Source organism: Fringilla coelebs (assembly GCF_963513975.1).
Source record: "Fringilla coelebs genome assembly, chromosome: 22".
Classification (NCBI taxonomy): domain Eukaryota; kingdom Metazoa; phylum Chordata; class Aves; order Passeriformes; family Fringillidae; genus Fringilla; species Fringilla coelebs.
In genome coordinates this window covers 8,682,880-8,705,645 of record NC_140048.1, presented here as the reverse complement: position 1 = coordinate 8,705,645, position 22,766 = coordinate 8,682,880, and the positions used below count along the sequence as shown (strand labels likewise).

The 22,766-nt window shown below is 47.0% G+C and overlaps 1 protein-coding gene across 1 annotated transcript in view; it reads right to left on the bottom strand.

Annotated features, from left to right (window-relative positions):
* Positions 1–20,448, bottom strand: part of ACAP3 (ArfGAP with coiled-coil, ankyrin repeat and PH domains 3) — a gene marked incomplete at its 5' end in the record, with an annotated part of 47,153 nt that extends 26,705 nt beyond the window's left edge. The window contains one exon of the mRNA XM_084220257.1: positions 20,402–20,448. Coding sequence (XP_084076383.1) covers positions 20,402–20,448 — 47 coding nt within the window. The remainder of the gene's footprint in view (positions 1–20,401) is intronic.
* Positions 20,449–22,766: the final 2,318 nt, after the last annotated feature.

Below are 22,766 nucleotides of genomic sequence, written 5' to 3'. Positions count from 1 at the left end.
CAAGGAATCGTTAATTGGGGGCCGGTGATGACGGGGTAGGAGGCTGGGGAGGGGGGAGTGAGGAGCAGAGGGGCTGAGGGACTCGTTATTCCCGCTGGGATGCCGGGGCTGAATCCCTCAGGAATGAATTCCAGGGCTGGGAAAAGGGATGGAGATGATCCAGAAGATTCCAGGGCTGGGAAAAGAGATGGAGATGATCCAAAAGATTCCAGGGCTGGGAAAAGAGATGGAGATGATCCAGAAGATTCCAAGGCTGGGAAAAGAGATGGAGATGATCCAGAAGATTCTAGGGCTAGGAAAAGGGATGGGGATGATCCAGAAGATTCCAGGGCTGGGAAAAGGGATGGAGACGATTCCAGGGCTGGGGAGACACCCCCAGCAAACTCATTTAGTGGCATTAATTAACAGCAGTGCTAATTGACACAGGGATAACCATTGCTCCATCCAGCCCCAAATCCCTCGTTCCAGCACCACCAAACCCCATTTCCAGGCTCTCTGAAGTGCTGAATTTTGACCTCAGGAACCACACAGAGCAGCCCTCGAGCCTCTGCACACCAAAAAGCTCCTGCACACACGTGGGGCTGTGCTTGGACAGGGACAAATCCAGGCCAGGATTTTGGGATCTGCTCCTTTTCCGCGTCGGCAGGCAGATGTGACAGCGAGGAGCTGCCAGCAAAGGTCACCAGGGCTCCTCTCCCAGGCAAACATGACATCAGGAGGCATTCCCAGACTCAGGAATGTGCTCCTGGAATGGTTTCTGGCAGGGCAGGGAGCTGAGGGTGTTCCCTGGCAGAGCACTCAGAGGCTGACTGCTGTAACCACACACCTGGGGATGCTGGCACACCTCACAGCACCAAGGTTTGGAACCCTAATTTTAGCCAGGGAGCTGCTTAGGTTTGTGGGATTAGGATTTAAAGAGTTGGTTCATTAAATATTGCACAGGAGGTATGAAAATCCCAGCCCTGAGGTGCAGGGATGGGATGTGGAGGGACAGGAACCATCAGGCACCAAGGTTTGAAATCCTAATTTTAGCCAGGGAGCTTCTCAGGTTTGTGGGATCAGGATTTAAAAGGCTGGTTCATGAAATATTGCACCCAAAGTTGGAAAAATCCCAGCCCTGAGCTGCAGGGATGGGATGTGGAGGGACATGAACTGGTCCTGCTGTCAGGAAAAGGACAGGACAATCCAAAGGGAACAGCAAAATTCCTGCAGGAGCCATCAGGCACCAAGGTTTGGAATCCTAAATTTGTTCAGGGAGCTTCTCAGGTTTGTGGGATCAGGATTTAAAAGGTTGGTTCATGAAATATTGCACCCAAAGTTGGAAAAATCCCAGCCCTGAGGTGCAGGGATGGGATTTGGAGGGAAAAGGACAGGACAATCCAAAGGGAACAGCAAAATTCCTGCAGGAACCATCAGGCACCAAGGTTTGGAATCCTAAATTTGTTCAGGGAGCTTCTCAGGTTTGTGGCATCAGGATTTAAAAGCTGGTTCATGAAATATTGCACCCAAAGTTGGAAAAATCCCAGCCCTGAGGTGCAGGGATGGGATGTGGAGGGACAGGAACTGGTCCTGCTGTCAGGAAAAGGACAGGACACCCTCAATCCTCAAAATTCCTGCAGGAACCATCAGGATTTGTGTCTGAGGCTCTGGGTGTCTTCATCCTGGGAATAATCTCCTGAAAAAATGTGCTGGGTTGTCCCTTTTTTTTGCTCCAGCATCCCTAAACTCCCTCCAAGCCCCTGGAAAATGAAACCCAGGCTGGAGCTCAGCGCCCCGAGCTCTGGCCACCAGCAGCCCTTGGAAAACACGGGAAACACAGCCAGAAAACAACAACAAAAAAGCAGTTTTTCCGTGGAATAACAAACCAAAGAAAGAGAAAAGCAAGAAGCAGCAGCTCTCCCACTCTGCTCTGCCTCCCACACACCAACAGCAGCGTGGCTGTGCCCGGGGGCAAAGCTTTTGGAGAGGAAAGGAATCGTTCAAAAGGCTCTTTTCAGGTTTTTTTCCCTCTCCTCTTTCAGCTATTTTCGGTTTGGGGCTCGTGTGCCTTCATGCATCTGCTGCCAGATTCGATTTTTCCACTCGGTTTCCCTCGTGCTGCTGATAGCTGGGCACAAACAGCAGCTGGAAAAGAGGGAAGAGCTGGATTTCCTGGGAATCCTTTTCTTTCCAGGGAAGCAGGAGCAGCCCTTGTGAAATCTGCCATCGAGGCAGCAGATTTCCTGGCTGTAATTTAATGTAATTCTACCATTTATTCATTTTTTTATTCATATATTCTATAATTTATTCATCTATAATTCACTGCCTATTTTTATCCCAGCCCGTGGATAAATTTGGGCTCTGTGGAGGAGGGAGATGTTTTTTAGGGGGGGGGGAAAAAATTGGAGCTTTTTATTTGGGCTTGAGGGAAAAGGTTCCAAAGGGTTTGAATGCAAGGGCAGAGATCCCAGGGATTTATTTGGCTGGGAAGGAGCTCCAGGAAGCAAAGAAAATGACATTTATCCATCATTTTCCAGGTACTTTTATATCCCAAGGAAGTTCTTAGCGAGGAACTCTGAGATAAGCTGGAAGTGGAAAGCAAAAAGATCCCAAAATCCAGTCCCAAATCCTCCCACACAGCTGCTCCTGCTGCTCAGGGGTTTTTCTTGCTGCATCTCAGGGCCTGATCTACACCTGATTTCCACCCTTCAAGGGTGCCCAAATCCATCCCTGGGCTTTAGGGGGTTAAAATTTTATTTTTCCTGCTCACTGATGCAATTGCAAAACACTGGATTTTTGGGGGTTAAAAATATAATTTTCCTGCTCACTGGTTCAATTCCAGAGCATTGGATTTTGGGGTTAAAATGTCCTTTTCCTGCTCACTGAAGGAATTCCAGAACACTGGATTTTTGGGTCTAAAATGTCCTTTTCCTGCTCACTGATGCAATTCCAAAACATTGGATTTTTGGGGTTTAAAATGTCCTTTTCCTGCTCACTGATACAATTCCAGAACATTGGGGTTTTGGGAGTTAAAATCTCCTTTTCCTGCTCACTGATGGAAATGCACAGCACTGGATTTTTGGGGTTAAAATCTCCTTTTCCTGCTCCCTGCAGGAATTGCAGAGCCCTGGATTTTTGGGGTTAAAATCTCCTTTTCCTGCTCCCTGCAGGAATTGCAGAGCCCTGGATTTTTGGGGTTAAATCTCCTTTTCCTGCTCCCTGCAGGAATTGCAGAGCCCTGGATTTTTGGGGTCTAAAATCTCCTTTTCCTGCTCACTGAAGAATTCCAAAACACTGGATTTTTGGGGTTCCAGTGTCCTTTTCCTGCTCCCTGCAGGAATTCCAGAACATTGGATTTTTGGGGTTAAAATCTCCTTTTCCTGCTCCCTGCAGGAATTGCAAAGCCCTGGATTTTTGGGGTTAAATCTCCTTCTCCTGCTCCCTGCAGGAATTGCAGAGCCCACTGATCCCTCTCTCCTGGAGCACTCCCACTTTCCCTGCTGCCAGGCTGAGGCTGTGCCAGCTCCCCTCCCGAATTTCCATCCTCCCACGGCTCCCAGCGTGTCAGAGATGAAAGGCAGAGTTACACAACAGCCTGGGGACCTGGGGTGACTCCTGGGGAGGAGGAAATGGGAGGAAATGGGGGGAAATGGGGGGAAATGGGGGGAATTGGGGGGAAATGCCACCTCAGCAGCACCCCGGAGCAGTCTGGAATGGGAACCCACCTCTGCTCCCCACCATCCCCAGCCCATCCCATCAATCCCATTTGTGCCTCCTGAGCAAATCCCAGCCTCTCCCAGCTGCAGGAACCCAGCTCAGCCAAGAACTGAATCTTTTCACCCCAAAAAATAAAAATAAGGTGATGTTCCAGTGCTGCTCCGTCCTGGAGGAACCTGGGAATGAGAATCCATTCCCATTCCTATCCCATGGATCCCAACCTATGGATCCCATCCCATCCTATTTCCATTCCCATGGATCTGCAGCAACCCAGCTCAGCCAAGAACTGAATCTTTTCACCCCAAAATAACTGAAATAAGGTGATGTCCCAGTGCTGCTCCATCCTGGAGGAACCTGGGAATGGGAATCCATCCCATGGATCCCATTTGTGCCTCCTGAACAAACCCCAGCCACGCTCAGCCCAGCCAAGAACTGAATCTTTTCACCCCAAAATGAAGATTTGAATAATTACAATGAAGCTCTGTCCCCTGGGCTGGCCCAGAACTGGATCTTTTCACCCCAAAATGAAGATTTGAATAATTTGAATGAAGCTCTGTCCCTAGGGCTGGCCCAGAACTGGATCTTTTCACCCCAAAATGAAGATTTGAATAATTTGAATGAAGCTCTGTCCCCTGGGCTGGCCCAGAACTGGATCTTTTCACCCCAAAATGAAGATTTGAATAATTTGAATGAAGCTCTGTCCTCAGGGCTGGCCCAGAACTGGATCTTTTCACCCCAAGATGCTCTCAATGAAGCTCTGTCCCAGCCTCAGCCTGTCCTGGCTCCGTGCCCCGAGCGTTTCCTGCTCTCCCTTCCTGCTGAAGCCCTGCCAGGATATTTTTTTTTTCCCTTTTTCTTTTCACAAAACAATCCCTGGCCTCACCCCAAGCTCTTCCCACTGCCAGACGAGGCTGAGCTCCTTCAGAGATGCCCACAGCCCTGCTCTGTGCATTTGGGCTGGCTCAAAATTGGCAAAAAAACCCCAAAAGTGGCCAAAACGCCACCAGGAACGAGCTGGGAGTTCATTATTGCTCCAGTTCCAGCCAGGATCAGCTGCAGCCTAAAGGGATCCAGGGGAAATTATGCCAAAAAATAGAAAATTAGGGAGAAAATGATGCAGGAAATTATGATGAAAATTAGGCAGAATGTTATGGAGAAAAATAAAAAAATAGGCAAAAAATCTGTGAGAAAAATAGAAAATTATATAGAAAATTAGGGCAAAAAATTAGGGAGAAAAATAGAAAATTATATAGAAAATTATATAGAAAATTAGGGCAAAAAATTAGGGAGAAAAATAGAAAATTATATAGAAAATTTGGGCAAAAATTATGCAGAAAATTATGTCAAAAAATAGAAAATAAGGCAAAATTTTAAGCAGGAAATTATGAAGAAAATTAGGCAGAAAAATAGAAAATTATATAGAAAATTAGGGTCAAAAATTATGTAGAAAATTATGTCAAAAAATAGAAAATAAGGCAAAAATTTATGCAGGAAATGATGAAGAAAATTAGGCAGGAAAATAGAAAATTATATAGAAAATTAGGGCAAATAATTATGCAGGAGATTATGACAAAAATTAGGCAGAAAATTATGCAGAAAAATAGAAAATCATACAAAAAGTTATGCAGGAAATTAGGCAAAAAAATTATGATGAAAATTAGGCAGAAAATTATGCAGAAAAATAGAAAATTATATAGAAAATTAGGGCAAAAAATTTTGTAGGAAATTATGAAGAAAATCATAAAGAAAATTAGGCCAAAAATGATGCAGAAAATTAGGATGAAAATTAGGCAGAAAATTATGCAGAAAAATAGAATATTGGGGAAAAGAATGATGCAGAAAATTATAACAAAAATTAGGCAGAGAATGATGTAGAAAAATGGGAAATTATACAGATAATTAGGCAAAAAAATTATGCAGGAGATTATGGTGAAAATTAGGCAGAACGTGATGCCAAAAAAATAGAAAATTAGGCCATAAATTATGCAGAAAAATATAATGAAATTAGGCAGAGAATTACACAGAAAAATAGAAAATTATATAGAAAATTAGGCCCAAAAAATTTTGTGGGAAATTATGAAGAAAATCATAAAGAAAATTAGGCCAAAAATTGGGCAGAAAATTAGGATGAAAATTGAATATTAGGCGAAAAGTTATGCAGAAAAATAGAAAATTATATAGAAAATTAGGCCAAAAAATAGAAAATTAGGCCAAAAAATAGAAAATTTGACCAAAAATGATCCCTAAAACCTCTGTCAGTCCCCATCCAAAACTCATCCCGGAGATTCTCCCTCCCCAGGCTCCCCCAGAGCAGCTCCAGCCCCCGGTGAGCTCATCCCAGCGGGATCCCCGCCAGCTCCAGGGCAGCAATCCCTGCAGCAGCAGCAGCAAGGCTTCCGGAAGCTTCCCTCCCTCTTCCTGCGCCTCTGCCAGCTCCAGCTCCGGCTGATTTCTGCCTCTCCCAGCTGGAGGGGGGGTCTGGAGCTCCCCTGAGCGGTTCCAGCTGTTCCCAGCTGCCAAATCTGTCCCCTCTGGATGCCAGGGGCAGGGCAGAGCTCTGGTACCTGGTGTGGGGAGCACCCGAGGGAGGAACTCCTGAAAATCCCTTCCAGTGGGAATTGAGAAGGGATAAACCCCACAATTCCTAAAAAACCCTTCCAGAATGAATTCAGAGGGGATAAACCCCACAATTCCTAAAAATAAACCCCACAATTCCTAAAAAATCCTTCCAGTGGGAATTGAGAAGGGATAAACCCCACAATTCCTAAAAAACCCTTCCAGAATGAATTCAGAGGGGATAAACCCCACAATTCCTAAAAACCCTTCCAGAATGAATTCAGAGGGGATAGACCCCACAATTCCTAAAAAATCCCTTCCAGGAGGAATTCACAGGGGATAAACCCCACAATTCCTAAAAAACCCTTCCAGCAGGAATTCACAGGGGGATAAACCCCACAATTCCTAAAAATCCCTTTTCAGTGGGAATTCAGAGGGGATAAACCCCACAATTCCTAAAAAACCCTTCCAGCGGGAATTCACAGGGGGATAAACCCCACAATCCCTAAAAATCCCTTTTCAGTGGGAATTCACAGGGGGATAAACCCCACAATTCCTAAAAATCCCTTTTCAGTGGGAATTCAGAGGGGATAAACCCCACAATTCCTAAAAATCCATTTCCAGCAGGAATTATCCCATTTCCATGTCCCATTATCCCATTTCCCATTATCCCATTATCTCATTTCCCATTATCCTATTCCCCATCTCTCATCTCCCATTTCCCATTTCCCATTATTTTTTGGCAAAGGTTTTTTGGTAAAGGTTTCTTGGCAAAGGTTTTTTTAGTAAAGGTTTTTTGGCAAAGTTTTTTTTTTGTAAAGGTTTTTTGGTAAAGGATTTCTTGGTAAAGGTTTTTTGGCAAAGGTTTTTTTTGTAAAGGTTTTTTTATAAAGGTTTTTTGGCAAAGGTTTTTTGGCAAAGGTTTTTGGTAAAGGTTTTTTGGCAAAGGTTTTTTTCCTGGCTGCCACAGAAAGGAGAGGCTGGTTCAGCACAATCCCTGCACCCTCAGTGGAATCACCCCAAAAATCCCCTCCAAAGCCCAGCAGAGCCCCAGGAGGAGCTGCTTCCTTTGGAGGTGACTCTGGGCAAAAGCAGCTGAGCCCTGCCCTGGCCCAGATAAATCTATTTATAGCAGGAGTGATGCTGATTCCCCAGGGATCCGATCTGCTGGCACTGCTGCAGGAAGGAGATTTTCTGCTACCTGTCCTCCCAGCCAGCCTGGGCAGCCAGAAATGGGAAATTCTCCAATTTCCAGAGCCTTCCTCCCCCTCCTGACATCCCCATTCCCTGATTTCCTCCCCCTGGAAATTGCTGCTTCACCCCCAAATCTGCAATAAGTGGGAAAAACCCAGGGAAAAACAGGTTCTAAAAATAATTTTAAAGGCACTTGTATTTAAACCCCCCCCAAAAAAAAAATTGAATTTTTTATCACCTTACCTGAGGTTCATATTAGCTTTTATAAAGAATAATTCACTTACTGCCCCTTTAATCATTAAAATGTCCCTGTCCTTGGGATAAAAAGGTTTTTTTTAACCCCTCCCAGCAATTTCTTAATGGAGGAATGGTAATAAAGAGCTGTTTGCAGGGCTGGGGCTCTCCTGGTTCTGCTCAGGATAATGGAATAAGCTGGATTTCTAATCTTGACTAAAATCTCTCCACAGATGGCCCAGGGCACCGTGGAGAGCAGGAGGAGAAAATCCAGGTGGAGCAGCAGGAATTGGGATGCTGGGACACCAAAATCATCTCTCTCTTTGTTAGTTTATTCTATTCTGGTTGGTTTTTTTCAAAGCCTGATCAAAATTTCTTCTTCCTTCCAGTGACTCCTCAAAAAATTGAATTTTCCATCAAATCCTGCAGCTCCAGCTCCTCTCCCACAGAGCTCCACCAGCCCAAACCCTCCCTCTTTAATCTTATTTTCACTTCACAGACATTTCCTGGTGCTTGAATTCAGTTTTTAGCCATTTTTCACAGAAATTTAAGCAGGAACAAAACCCCTAAACCACCTTCCAGGTGGTGGGAACAAGAGAGAGGTTCCTGCAGGAAAATCCAGGTGGAGCAGCAGAAATTGGGATGCTGGGACACCAAAATCATCTCTCTTTTCATAGCTTTATCCTAATTTCAGTTTGTTTTTTTTAAAAAAAAAACCTCTGAAAAATTTCTTCTTCCTTCCAGTGTCTCCTCAAAAAATTGAATTTCCATCAAATCCTGCAGCCCCAGCTCCTCTCCCACAGAGCTCCACCAACCCAAACCCTCCCTCTTTAATCTCATTTTCACTCCCCAGACTTTTCCTGCTGTTTGAATTCACTTTTCCCCATTTTCCCCCCCTTTAATCAGGGGCACAGCCCCTCCCTGACCCTTTCCCCTTTCTGTGCCCAGTCTCAGCTCTGCCTCTTGGCTCAGAATTTTCCCACAGAGCCCCAAAAACCCCAATTCCCATCTGGAAGCTGTGAAATGTCAGCTGGCAGCTCCTTCCACCACCGGGGGTGGGTGTTTGGACAAGGCTTTGAGGAGGATGAGTAAGATTGCAGAGTTTTGCTGCTTGCTGCCTTCAGTTGACATTTTTTTTACATTAATATTTAGCCAAAAACCTGGCAGGTTTCAGAAAAAATGTGGTTTGGTTTTTTTTGTTTTCAATGCACACAAAAAATCCCATTTCTTTTTCTACTTCTTCCCGTTTTTCTTCTCGTTTCTGCTCTGATTTGAAGAATTAGGAATTGGAATTTAACCAATTTTAATCAAATTTATTCAGTTTTAATCAAATTTATTCCATTTTAAATCACATTTAATCCATTTTTTGAGTGTTTTTCTCCAGCTCCTCCAGCACCAGGAGGGTCAGGAGGATTTGGTGCCCTCCAGGGCTTTCCCCCAGCCTCAATCAGAGATGGGATCCCTGCCCAGCCCTCCTGATATTAAATATTGAATATTCTTTTTTTTATTATTTTTACAGCTCCCACCTTGAGCTCCCTGCAGGAATTTATCCCTGGATGGATCCCCACCTTCCTCTCTGTTCTGAATATTAATTTTTTATTTTTTCTGAGCTCCCTGCAGGAATTTATCCCTGATTCCAGGCCTGATGAATCCTCACCCTCCTCGAGTTGATTTTAGCAGGAGCTGATTGTGGATTTTAGCTGGAGCTGATTTTTGATTTTAGCTGGAGCTGATTTTGGATTTTAGCAGGAGCTGATTTTGGGTTTTAGCTGGAGCTGATTTTGGATTTTAGCAGGAGCTGATTTTGGATTTTAGCTGGAGCTGATTTTGGGTTTTAGCTGGAGCTGATTCTCGATTTAGCTGGAGCTGATTTTGGGTTTTAGCTGGAGCTGATTTTGGATTTTAGCAGGAGCTGATTCTCGATTTTAGCTGGAGCTGATTTTGGGTTTTAGCTGGAGCTGATTCTCGATTTTAGCTGGAGCTAGTTGTAGATTTTATCAGGAGCTGATTTTGGATTTTAGCAGGAGCTGACTTTGGATTTTAAGAGGAGCTGGGTTTTGATTTTATCAGGAGCTGATTTTGGATTTTAACAGGTGATGATTTTGGATTTTAGCAGGAGATGATTTTGGATTTTAGCTGGAGCTGATTTTGGATTTTAGCAGGAGCTGATTTTGGATTTTAGCAGGAGCTGATTTTGGATTTTAACAGGAGCTGATTTTGGATTTTAGCAGGAGCTGATTTTGGATTTTACAGGAGCTGATTGTGGATTTTATCAGGAGCTGATTTTTGATTTTAGCTGGAGCTGATTTTTTATTTCAGCAGGAGCTGATTGTGGATTTCAGCAGGAGCTGATTTTGGGTTTTAGCAGGAGCTGATTTTGGATTTTCTCAGATTTTAGCCCCATCCCGAGGGGCTCTGAGCAAACCCCAGTGGGAGCTGCAGGCCTGGCCCAGGAGTGGAACTGAACACAGGAATCTTTTCCCACTGCACACAGGAATCTTTTCCCACTGAACACAGGAATCTTTTCCCACTGCACACTGGAATCTTTTCCCACTGAACACAGGAATCTTTTCCCACTGCACACAGGAATCTTTTCCCACTGCACACAGGAATCTTTTCCCACTGAACACAGGAATCTTTTCCCACTGAACACAGGAATCTTCTTTTCCTGGGCTGCAGAAAGACTCATTATGTGCCACGAGACCCTCCAGACATTTGTTTGCTTTCTTTGACGAGCAAAATGGATTTAAATTAAAAAAAAAAAACTGCCTCAAACAGTTCTGTCTTCTCCCCAGTGTCCTTGGTGGCAGGGTTCCCCCAGGGCTGGAGGAGCTCCAGCAGGGATCTCTTTCAGCACTAAATGCTCTTTATTTCTATTTTTTTTTCCTTTTTTTCCCCTCCCCAACCTCTGGGCTGGCTTTGTTTGGGGCTGAAAAGGCTTTTCCTGCCCAAGGCAGCCCTGCAGTGTCCCTGCCCCTTCCCCTGGTGCCACTGGGGTGACAAGGGACAATCTGCCACCCTCCCACAGGTGCCAAAGGGGTTTTGCTGTGCCACAAAACTGGGATTCTGCTGTGCCACAAAACTGGGATTTTGCTGTGCCACAAAACTGGGATTTTGCTGTGCCACAAAACTGGGATTTTCCTGTGCCACAAAACTGGGATTTTCCCCTTCCCCAACAGGGTGGGAGCTCGTGGGGCTGCTGGTGGGGATGAGGGAAAGCCCTGGAACTGCTGATCCCTAATTTGGATTTATTCCTCTCAGGCACAGCCCCATGCTCAGGGGAATGTGGAATTCATCCCCTGGTGAAAAATGAGAGTGGCAGAGACCCAGCTTTGGGAAAGGACATCCTGGAGGGGATTTTCAGCAGCCTCACCTGCTGTGGGTGCTCCCTCTCCCCTCCTTTTCCTTTCCCTTTCCCCCTCCCCTTTCCTCCCAATCCCATTTTCCTCCCAATCCCATTTCCCTCCCAATCCCATTTTTCTCCCAATCCCATTTTTCTCCCAGTCCCATTTCTCAAGCTCCCATTTTCCAAGCTCCCATTTTTCAAGGTCCAGCTTCTCCTGAGGGAACAGAGCTGTCATGATGGGGCTGTGGAATTCCTCCCCACGTGAAAAACCAGCGTCTCAGCTTTGGGAAAGGACTTTTTGGAGGGGATTTTCACCAGGTTTGGGTGCCCTCTGTGTCAGGCCATGTGCTGTCACATCCCTCTGAGGTCCGGAATCCCCTCTGGGTGCAGGATGAGCATCCCTGGGAATGTCCTGCTGCATTCCCAGGAGAAGCAGGCTCACAGAATGCCCTGCTGCACTCCCAAGCTCACAGAAAAAAAGCCAAATTGTTGAGGGAAGGGGGAATCATCAGGCAGGAAAGAGAGATGAGGGTCTGGAGGGCAATGAAAGCATCCTCTGTGCTGCAGGCAGGACAAAGCTGCCTTGTAGGAACGGGCTGGGCAGGGCAGAAGAGCTCCAGCCCCCAGCCCAGGGGCAGAGCAGGCTCAGCCCTGCAGGATGCTCAGATCTATCTCCACCCTCCACACCAAAATTCACCTCAAATTCACTCCTGACTCCCTGTGTGCAGCCTCCTCTCCCCTCCCCAGGTCAGGAGCTGGGATGGAAGCCCACAGACCCGGCTGTGCCATCCCCACCCTGATCCTGGGGTTTCCAGGCTCCCAGCCCTGGCTGGGTGTCACAGATGTTTGATGGAAAATCCTTTCCTTGGGATTCTTCCTCCTGAGGAGCTGAGAGGCCTCAGGAACAAAATGTAAACAATGATTGTCTGCTGCTGTGGGATGCAACAGGTGGAGCTGGGATTGGGCTCACGTGGTTGTTTCTAATTAATGTTTTTAATTAATGGCCAATCCCAGTCCAGCTGTCCAGACTGTCTGGTCAGTCTGAGCCTTGTTATTGATTCCTGTTCTATTCTCACCCAGCCTTCTGATGAAATCCTTCCTTCTTTTAGCATCGTTTTTCATATAATATCTATCATAAAATAATCAACCAATCCTTCTGAACACAGAGTCAGCTTTCTCATCCCTTCCCTGTCACAGTTGGGAGCTGGCACCATCCCACATTTCCACTTCCCTGCTTTATCTCCCAGCTCAGATGAGTCAGTGGCACATCCAGAGCTCAGAGCTCGCCTCCTTCCCAACTCCCCGGCTCAATCTGGCTCCCATTCCACTCTGGGAATGAAAGGCTGCGTGTCCCTGCTCCAAAAAATGTCACTGAGCTGCTCCAAAAAATGTCACTGAGCTGCCTCCAGTGCCAGGTGGGCAGAGCAGGAAATGTGGGAATGGGGGAAGGTGGGAATGGGGAGGGGAAAGGAGGAGAGGAGGGAGAAGGGAAGGAAAAATGGGAATCTGGGAATGGGGGAAGGGAAAAGGGAAAAGGGAAAGGGGAAAAGGGAAAAGGGAAAAGGGAAAAGGGAAAAGGGAAAAGGGAAAAGGGAGAAGGGGAAAGGGAGAAGGGGAAAGGGGGAAGGGGGAAGGGGGAAGGGAAAAGGGGGAAGGGAAAAGGGGGAAGGGAAAAGGGGGAAGGGAAAAGGGGGAAGGGAAAAGGGGGAAGGGAAAAGGGGGAAGGGAAAAGGGGGAAGGGAAAAGGGGGAAGGGAAAAGGGGGAAGGGAAAAGGGGGAAGGGAAGGGAAGGGAAGGGAAGGGAAGGGAAGGGAAGGGAAGGGAAGGGAAGGGAAGGGAAGGGAAGGGAAGGGAAGGGAAGGGAAGGGAAGGGAAGGGAAGGGAAGGGAAGGGAAGGGAAGGGAAGGGAAGGGAAGGGAAGGGAAGGGAAGGGAAGGGAAGGGAAGGGAAGGGAAGGGAAGGGAAGGGAAGGGAAGGGAAGGGAAGGGAAGGGAAGGGAAGGGAAGGGAAGGGAAGGGAAGGGAAGGGAAGGGAAGGGAAGGGAAGGGAAGGGAAGGGAAGGGAAGGGAAGGGAAGGGAAGGGAAGGAAAGGGAAGGAAAGGAAAGGAAAGGAAAGGAAAGGAAAGGAAAGGAAAGGAAAGGAAAGGAAAGGAAAGGAAAGGAAAGGAAAGGAAAGGAAAGGAAAGGAAAGGAAAGGAAAGGAAAGGAAAGGAAAGGAAAAAAAAAAGAGAAAGGAAAAAGGAAAAGGAAAGGAAAAAGGAAAAAAAAAAGAGAAAGGAAAAAGGAAAAGGAAAGGGAAGGCAGAGGGGCCTCCTGCTGGGGCAGTGCCAGCAGCCCTGGGTCACAGGTGTGTGTCAGCATCTGTATTCATATTTCTATAGGATCAATAAAAGTATTTATTCATATTTATTATATAAAGAGATTTATTTATATTTTTATATATATTTATTTTATTTTATAGAATGGATATTCATTTATAGAATATATATGTATTATAGCAAGAAATATTTTTAAATTTTATTCACATTTTTAACTGAAAATCCTTTATAAAGGTACTGCAAGTGGGAAATAAATGAATTTCTGATTTTGAGGGTTCTGGAATAGGAAATAAATGAATTTCTGATTTTGGAGCTGGAGCTGTGGGACAGACCCAGGGACAGCTGCACCACCCCAAACCCAAACCCAAACCCAAACCCAAACCCAAACCCAAACCCAAACCCCTCCTGAGCTCAGGTTACAGCTCCCAACTTTCCAAAATAATCCAGGGCAAAAACCTCTCCAGAATTCAGCTGTTCCCTGCTCAGCCCTGACACCAAACTGGTGCCTCAATCCCTCCACTCTGAGCAGAATTTCTAGATATAAATAACACCTCACAAAAAAACCAACCAACCCAGCAGCTAGAATATATAAAATTATGAAAATATAAATATTTAAATAAATATATTTATTTTATATAAATCTGTAAATATATATAACTATATAAAAATAAATATTATATTATATTATATCATATTATATTATATTATATTATATTATATTATATTATATTATATTATATTATATTATATTATATTATATTATATTATATTATATTATGTATATTATATTATATTATATACTTAATATTATATTCTTTTATATTATAATAAATATCTTATATTATATTTAGTATATTATATTATGTTTATTTTATTATAATAAATATATTCTAGAAATATATAAATATAAACATCCTAAATATCCTAATGATAGGGGGGAAAAGGTGGATAAATCCTAATTACAGACCAAAAAAAAGGGAAATAAAGGTGGATAAATCCTAATGACAGGGAGAGAAAAAGGTGGATAAATCCTAATTACAGACCAAAAAAAAGGGAAATAAAGGTGGATAAATCCTAATGAGAGACCAAAAAAAAAGGGAAATAAAGGTGGATAAATCCTAATGACAGGCCAGAAAAGAAGGGGGAAAAAGGTGGATAAATCCTAATGATAGATGAAAAAAAAAAGGGGGGAAAATGTGGGTAAATCCTAATGAGAGACCAAAAAAAAGGGAAATAAAGGTGGATAAATCCTAATGAGAGACCAAAAAAAAAGGGAAATAAAGGTGGATAAATCCTAATGAGAGACCAAAAAAAGGGAAATAAAGGTGAATAAATCCTAATGAGAGACCAAAAAAAGGGAAATAAAGGTGGCTGAATCCCCCTGGATGCCAAGTGAGCAGAGGACGGATTAAATTGGATTTCTCAGCGGATTTAAGAACCCCCCAGGAATCCATGGCCACTCAAGAAGCGTTCCTGGAATTCCCAAAGTGCTGCTGGGAGCTGAGAGCCAGAACAGGTCCTGCCAGGTGATTAAAGTGCTCACTGGGAGGGCAGCCACACCTCTGCCAGGGCCTGGCAGAAACCAGCCTGCTCTGCCACCACACACCCAAAGAATGGCATTTAAACCACAAAAAAAGGTCAATTTTCTCTGTGGGATCTGGGATTTATCAGTGGGAAGGGATGAGGTGGATCTGACACAGAGCTGGATGTCATTGTTAATTATTAGATGTTAATTATGGGGTTTTTCTTCTAAAGAATGGCATTTAAAATATTTTTAAAAGTCAATTTTCTTTGTGGGAACTGGAATTTATCAGTGGGAAGGGATGAGGTGGATCTGACATGGAGCTGGATGTTAATTATTGGGTTTTTATTTTAGAAGATGCCTGGCAAAAATCAGATTTATCCACCAAGCTGGAGCTGAGACACACCTAAATAATGGCATTTAAAACATCAAAAAAAGTCAATTTTCATTGTGGGAACTGGAATTTATCAGTGGGAAGGATTTCTCAATGTTTGAGGTGTAAATTCTCAATAATTCAACTCCTTTTCCCCCTCCTAACATCAATATCTGAGGTGTAAATTCTGAATATTACACCTTGATTTTTCTTTTTCCCTCTAACATCAGGATTTCTCAATATTTGAAGTGTAAATCCTGAATATTACAACTTGGATCCTTTTCTTCCTTCTAACATCAGGATTTCTCAATAACCGAGGTGCAAAATTTTAATATTTCAACTTGGTTCCTTTTTTCCCTCCCAACATCAGGATTTCTCAATATTCCATATAGAAACTGAATATTTCACTTTGGTTCCTCTTTTCCCTTCTAACACCAGGATTTCTCAATATTTGAGATGTCAAGTCTGAAGATTTCAGTTCTTTTCCCTTCTAATGTCAGGATTTCTCAATATCTGAGGTGTAAAGTCTGAATATTTCAACTTGATTCTTCTTTTTTCCTTCTAACATCAGGATTTCTCAATATTCAAGGTATAAACTGATTATTTCACCCTGGTTCTTCTTTTTCCTTCCAACACCAGGATTTCTCAATATTTGAGATGTCAAGTCTGAAGATTTCAGTTCTTTTTCCTCCCAACACCAGGATTTCTCAATATTTGAAGGTGTAAATTCTCAATAATTCAACTGGATTCTTCTTTTTCCATGTCAGGATTTCCCAATATCTGAGGTGAAAATTCTGAATATTTCAACTTGCTTCTTTTTCTTCTTTCTAACACCAGGATTTCTCAATATTCAAGGTGTAAACTCTGAATACTTCAACTTGATTCTTCTTTTTCCTTCCAACACCAGGACTTCTCAACATTCAAAGGTGTAAATTCTGAATATTACAACTTGATTCCTTTTTTCCCTCCCAGCACCAGGACTTCTCAATATTTGAGATGTCAAGTCTGAAGATTTCAGTTCTTTTCCCCTCTAGCACCAGGATTTCTCAACATTCGAAGGTGTAAATTCTGAATATCTCAACTTGATTCCTTTTTCCCCTCTAACACCAGGATTTCTCAATATTCGAGGTGTAAACTCTGAATAATTCAACTTGATTCTTCTTTTTCCTTCCAACACCAGGACTTCTCAGCATTCAAAGGTGTAAATTCTGAATATTATAACTTGATTCCTTTTTCTCTACCAGCACCAGGATTTCTCAACATTCAAAGGTGTAAATTCTGAATATTTTAACTTGATTCCTTTTTCCCCTCTAACACCAGGATTTCTCAATATTCAAGGTGTAAATTCTGAATATCACAACTTGATTCCTTTTTCCCCTCTAACACCAGGATTTCTCAATATTCAAGGTGTAAATTCTGAATATTTTAACTTGATTCCTTTTTCCCCTCTAACACCAGGATTTCCCAATATTCAAGGTGTAAATTCTGACTATTTTAACTCTGTTCCTTTCCCCCTCCTACCATCACTAACTCCTCACTATCAGAGGAGCCCATCCCTCCAGCATCCCCCTGCTGCACACATTCCCATCCTCCCTTTTTCTCTCACAGCCACTCTGTGTCTGTTCCCAGGGAAGGAGTTCATCCCTGCAGCCCAGAGGAGTGGATTTGGGGCAGGTCCAGGGGATGCTCTGAGAGCTGTTTTGTTTGTGTGGACAGACAGAGGGATGCTCACAAACCTGGCCAGGAGCCCACAGACACACAGAGTGAATAAATCAGATCAATCAGGGCTGGCGTCAGCAGGAGAAGGGGCAGGGCCATGTGGGACAGACAGCTGGACACTGAGGTCACAGGGATGGCCCAGGGCCAGCCCCAGCTCAGCACAGAGGGGGGCAGGCAAAAATAGAGGGGTGGGTACTCATGGCAGGAGGGAAAAGGGGTAAATCCTAATGGCAGGTGAAAAAAAAGGGGATAAATCCTAATGGCAGGTGGGGAAAAAAGGGATAAATCCTAATGGCAGGTGGGGAAAAAAGGGGATAAATCCTAATGGCAGGTGGGGAAAAAAGGGGGATAAATCCTAATGGCAGGTGAAAAAAAAGGGGATAAATCCTAATGGCAGGTGGGGAAATAAAGGGGAATAAATCCTAATGGCAGGTGGGGAAAAAAGGGGGATAAATCCTAATGGCAGGTGGGGAAAAAAGGGGGATAAATCCTAATGGCAGGTGGGGAAAAAAGGGGGATAAAGGTGGATAAATCCTAATGGCAGGTGGGGGAAAAAAAGGGGATAAATCCTAATGGCAGGTGGGGAAAAAAGGGGATAAATCCTAATGGCAGGTGGGGAAAAAAGGGGGATAAATCCTAATGGCAGGTGGGGAAAAAAGGGAATAAATCCTAATGGCAGGTGGGGTAAAAAGGGGATAAATCCTAATGGCAGGTGGGGAAAAAAGGGGGATAAAGGTGGATAAATCCTAATGGCAGGTGAGGAAAAAAGGGAATAAATCCTAATGGCAGGTGGGGTAAAAAGGGGGATAAATCCTAATGGCAGGTGGGGAAAAAAGGGGGATAAATCCTAATGGCAGGTGGGGAAAAAAGGGAATAAATCCTAATGGCAGGTGGGGAAAAAAAGGGGATAAATCCTAATGGCAGGTGGGGAAAAAGGGGGATAAATCCTAATGGCAGGTGGGGAAAAAAGGGGGATAAAGGTGGATAAATCCTAATGGCAGGTGGGGAAAAAGGTGGATAAATCCTAATGGCAGGTGGGGAAAAAAAGGGGATAAATCCTAATGGCAGGTGGGGAAAAGAAAGGGGAATAAAGGTGGGTAAATCCCAATGGTATGTGGGGGAAAAGGGAATAAAGGTGGGTAAATACCAATTATATGTGGGAAAAAAAAGGGGGGGAAAGGGGGATAAATCCTAATGGCAGGTGGGGAAAAAGGGGGATAAATCCTAATGGCAGGTGGGGAAAAAAAAGAGGGAATAAAGGCGGGTAAATCCCGATGATATGTGGGGAAAAAAAGAGGTAAAAAGGCAGATAAATCCTAACAACAGGTGGGGGAAAAAAGGAAATAAAGGTGGATAAATCCTAATGACAGGTGGAAAAAAAGGGGAATAAAGGTGGATAAAACCTAATGACAGGTTAAAAAAAAGGGGAATACAGGTGGATAAACCCTAATGGATGCTAAGTGGGCAGAGGGCTGATGAAAGCATTTCCTGCTGAACTCTATGAAAAGTCCCCTGATTCCAGAGCTGTCATCTCACCTGGCCCTGCCCAGCACCTGGCAGCACAGGAAGAGCAGGATCTGCCTGAGAATGAGCAGGACCTCCCTGCAGGATGGGATTTAAGACATAAAATGATCCTGCAGAATGAGCAGGATCTCCCTGCAGGATGGGATTGAAAACATAAAATGATCCTGCAGGAGGAGCAGGACCTCCCTGCAGGATCTCCCTGTGGGATGAGTAGATCTCCTTACAGAATCTCCCTGCAAAATGAGCAGATCTCCCTACAGGATCTCCCTGAGAATGTGCAGATCTCCCTGCAGGATCTCCCTGGGGATGAGCAGGATCTCCCTGCAGGATTTCCCTGCAAAATGAGCAGGATCTCCCTACAGAATCTCCCTGGGGATGAGCAGGACCTCCCTGCAGGATGGAATTTAAAACATAAAATGATCCTGCAGGATGAGCAGGATCTCCCTGCAGGATCTCCCTGAGAATGTGCAGATCTCCCTGCAGGATTTCCCTGCAAAATGAGCAGGATCTCCCTACAGAATCTCCCTGTGGGATGAGCAGGATCTCCCTGCAGGATTTCCCTGCAGAATGAGATCTCCCTGTAGGATGAACAGATCTCCCTGCAGGATCTCCCTGCAGAATGTTCAGATCTCCCTGAGAATGAGCAGATCTCCCTGGGGATGGGCAGGATCTCCCTGCAGAATGTTCAGATCTCCCTGCAGGATCTCCCTGGGGATGTTCAGATCTCCCTGCAGGATGTTCAGATCTCCCTGGGGATGTTCAGATCTCCCTGCAGGATCTCCCTGGGGATGTTCAGATTTCCCTGGGGATGTTCAGATCTCCCTGCAGGATCCCCATGCAGGATCCCACCGAAGCCACGTGCGGGGGGACCCTTCCCACCTCCCAGCCGCACGTGTGTCACCTCCACAGCCACTCAGCACCACAAACGCCAATTTGGCAGCCAGGCCTCAGCCACAGAACCTCTCCTGCACGGAGCCTGCAGCCCAACCACTTCTGGAAATGCTTCAGAAAACCACTGAATGCTTTAGAAACCATTCCTAAACGCGCTTCCAACAAAACGCAAGCTGGGTTTTGGGTTTTTTTCCCCAATAAACAAAAAGATTCCGAGAAGGAACAACACGAAACATCTGCAGGAAGCTGAGACACCCCCCAACAACTCCTTCCCCTGCACACACAGGCAGCCCCAGCCGCTCCTGCAGGCTTTTGTCTGCATTTGGCTGATGCAGACAGCGCTGGGGCGGCGGGGATCGCTCCCTGCGGGAGCTCTGCCCTCCCTGAATAGCAGCAGCACATCCCAGCACACCCCAGCACATCCCAGCACATCCCAGCACATCCCAGCACACCCCAGCACATCCCAGCACATCCCAGCCCCTCCGGACACGCAGCCCGGATGCTCCGGGCACAATGGAGCGGCAGCTGCCGGCTCCCTCCCCGCCAGCCCCGGCCTGATGTGGATGCGAGCACAGCCAAGCCGGAGCCTTTGTTGTCACAGCCCAGATTCCTCCAAGACCGCTAAAAAAAATAAAAATATCCACCCTCCGAGAGCCGGGACTGTGAGCGCATGGAAAATGAGCGTGTTCCCCGCCGCGGCTGTGCGGGCGGCTCCGGGCAGCGCCGCCCGGCCGAGCCCCGGGGGATGCGCGGTCCCGGCGGGGACGGGCGCTGCGAGCCCCGCACGCCCGAACGGTTCCCGTGCCAAGGCCCGGGCGCGGCGGGGATGCGGGGCACGGGAGGGAGGGAGCGGGGATGCGGGAGGGATGCGGGCACGGCAGCGCTGCGGCCCGAGCATCGCCGGCTGCCGGCGGAGCGCGCTGGGCCCCGGCTCCGGCCCTTCCCGGGCCCGGTTCCCTCTGCCCGGGCGCGGCCCTCCCGCTCCCCCCGCACCGCCCCGAGCCGATCCCCGGTGCCTCTGCGCTTACCGGAACCGGGGCGAGTCCTTGATGCACTCCTCGAACTCCACCGTCATCCTGCCGGCTCCGGCTCGGGCTCGGCCGCGCTGCGCTCAGCGGAGGAAGCGCATCCCCCGCCGGCTGCGCTCAGCGCGGGCAGCGCCCGCCCCCCGCCCGCCCGCGGCACCGGCCCGCCTCCCGCGGCACCGCCACCGAACCGGGGGTGGACCGGGAACAGCACCGGGTACAGCCCAGCCTCCCGCGGAACCGGCTATGGCACCGGCCCGCCTCCCGCGGCACCGCCACCGAACCGGGGATGGCACCGGATACAGCCCAGCCTCCCGCGGAACCGGCTACGGCACCGGGGATGGACCGGGGATAGCACCGGATACAGCCCAGCCTCCCACGGAACCGGCTACGGCACCGGGGATGGACGGAGAACAGCACCGGATACAGCCCAGCCTCCCGCGGAACCGGCTACGGCACCGTGGATGGACCGGGAACAGCACCGGATATAGCCCAGCCTCCCACGGCACCGCCACGGAACCGGGGATGGCACCGGATACAGCCCAGCCTCCCGCGGAACGAGCTACGGCACCGGGGATGGACGGGGAACAGCACCGGATATAGCCCAGCCTCCCACGGAACCGGGGATGGACCGGAGATAGCACCGGATACAGCCCAGCCTCCCACGGAACCGGGGATAGCACCGGATACAGCCCAGCCTCCCACGGAACCGGGGATGGACCGGAGATAGCACCGGATACAGCCCAGCCTCCCACGGAACCGGCTACGGCACCGGGTACGTCACCGGGAACAGCCCCCGGTACAGCCCTGCCACCGCTCCGATCCGCCTCCCGCAGCACCGAGACAGAACCGGCAGCAGCGCAGACCCGCCCGCCTCCTGCAGAGCCACGGACAGAACCGGACCACGTCCCGCACACCGGACACAGCCGTGACCCCGCTCCGGACACCGGACACGGCCCTGACCCCCCTCCTGCACACCTGCTATTAGGATTTATCCATCATTTTCCCCCCTTTTTTTTCACCTGCTATTAGGATTTATCCACCTTTTTTTCCCCCTATCATTAGGATTTATCCACCTTTCCCCCCCCCCTTTTTTTTTTTCCACCTGTCATTAGGAATTTCAGCTTTCCAATCCACACCATTCCATGATTTCCAGGTGGGATTTCCTGAATTTCAGCTTTCCAATCCACACCATTCCATGATTTCCAGAATAGCTGAATTTCAGCTTTCCAATCCAAACCACTCCATGATTTCCAGAATAGCTGAATTTCAGCTTTCCAATCCAAACCATTCCATGATTTCCAGGCAGGATTTCCAGGCAGGAAGAACAAACCCCATCCAACAGTAAAACTCCATAACCAGCAGCAGGATTGGCATCAATCCTGCCCCTCCTTAATCCAGTTTTTCATTTTCCATAGGCAGTGGATCTGCTGCTGCCAGCAGCCAGGGGATAAATCTGCAGGATTCACCGGGGGAAGGAGCACATCTGGGTTTGTGGGTCCAGCCGAAGTGAATTCCATTGCCACAGGACAGGCAACAAGATGTGGTGTGGCTAATTGAGGTTAATTAATCCTGATCTTCCACCCACCCAGCACCACAGACCCAGCAGCAGCAACCACATCGTTCACTGATGGTTTCAGATGAACTTTCTGTGAACTGAGAGAAGGGCCTGACGTGGAAATCCCAAGTTTGGAGGAAATCCTACATCAAACCTGAAGCCACGAGTGAAACAAGAGGCCCAGGGGGGCCTGACAGATATCCCAAGGAGACCTCGCCCAGCCAGGGGCAGAACAGTGAGGAAATGAAGTGAAATTTGATGTTTAATTCCATGTTTCCCACCCCCTGCCACGGGACCTCCCACCACCCCAGGGTGCTCCAACCCGGCCCTGGACACTTCCAGGGATCCAGGAACAGCTTCTCTGGGAATTCCATTCCAAGGAAGCCATTCCCTGTGTCCTGTCACTCTGTCCCTTGTCCCCAGTCCCTCTCCAGCTCTCCTGGAGCCCCTTCAGGCCCTAGAAGGTGCTCTGAGGTCTCCCTGGAGCCTTCTCTTCTCCAGGTCTTTAACATTCCCAGCTCTCCCAGCCCTTGTGGCCCCTGCTTTATGTGTTTTCTTAGCTGAAATCAACACGACATTATCATTATTCTTTGTATTATCACAATATTCTTCCATCCAGCTGAGTTGCAGGCAGCACAGCAGGAGAGCCCAGGAGCAGCCGAGGTGAAGCACAGGGATCCAGAGGGGTTTGATGTCTGCACAACATCCCAGCTCCCATCCCATCAGCACGTCCTGACTCCCTTGATCACATCCCAGATCCCCATGAGCAGGTCCCAGATCCCCATGAGCTCATCCCAGATCCCCATGAGC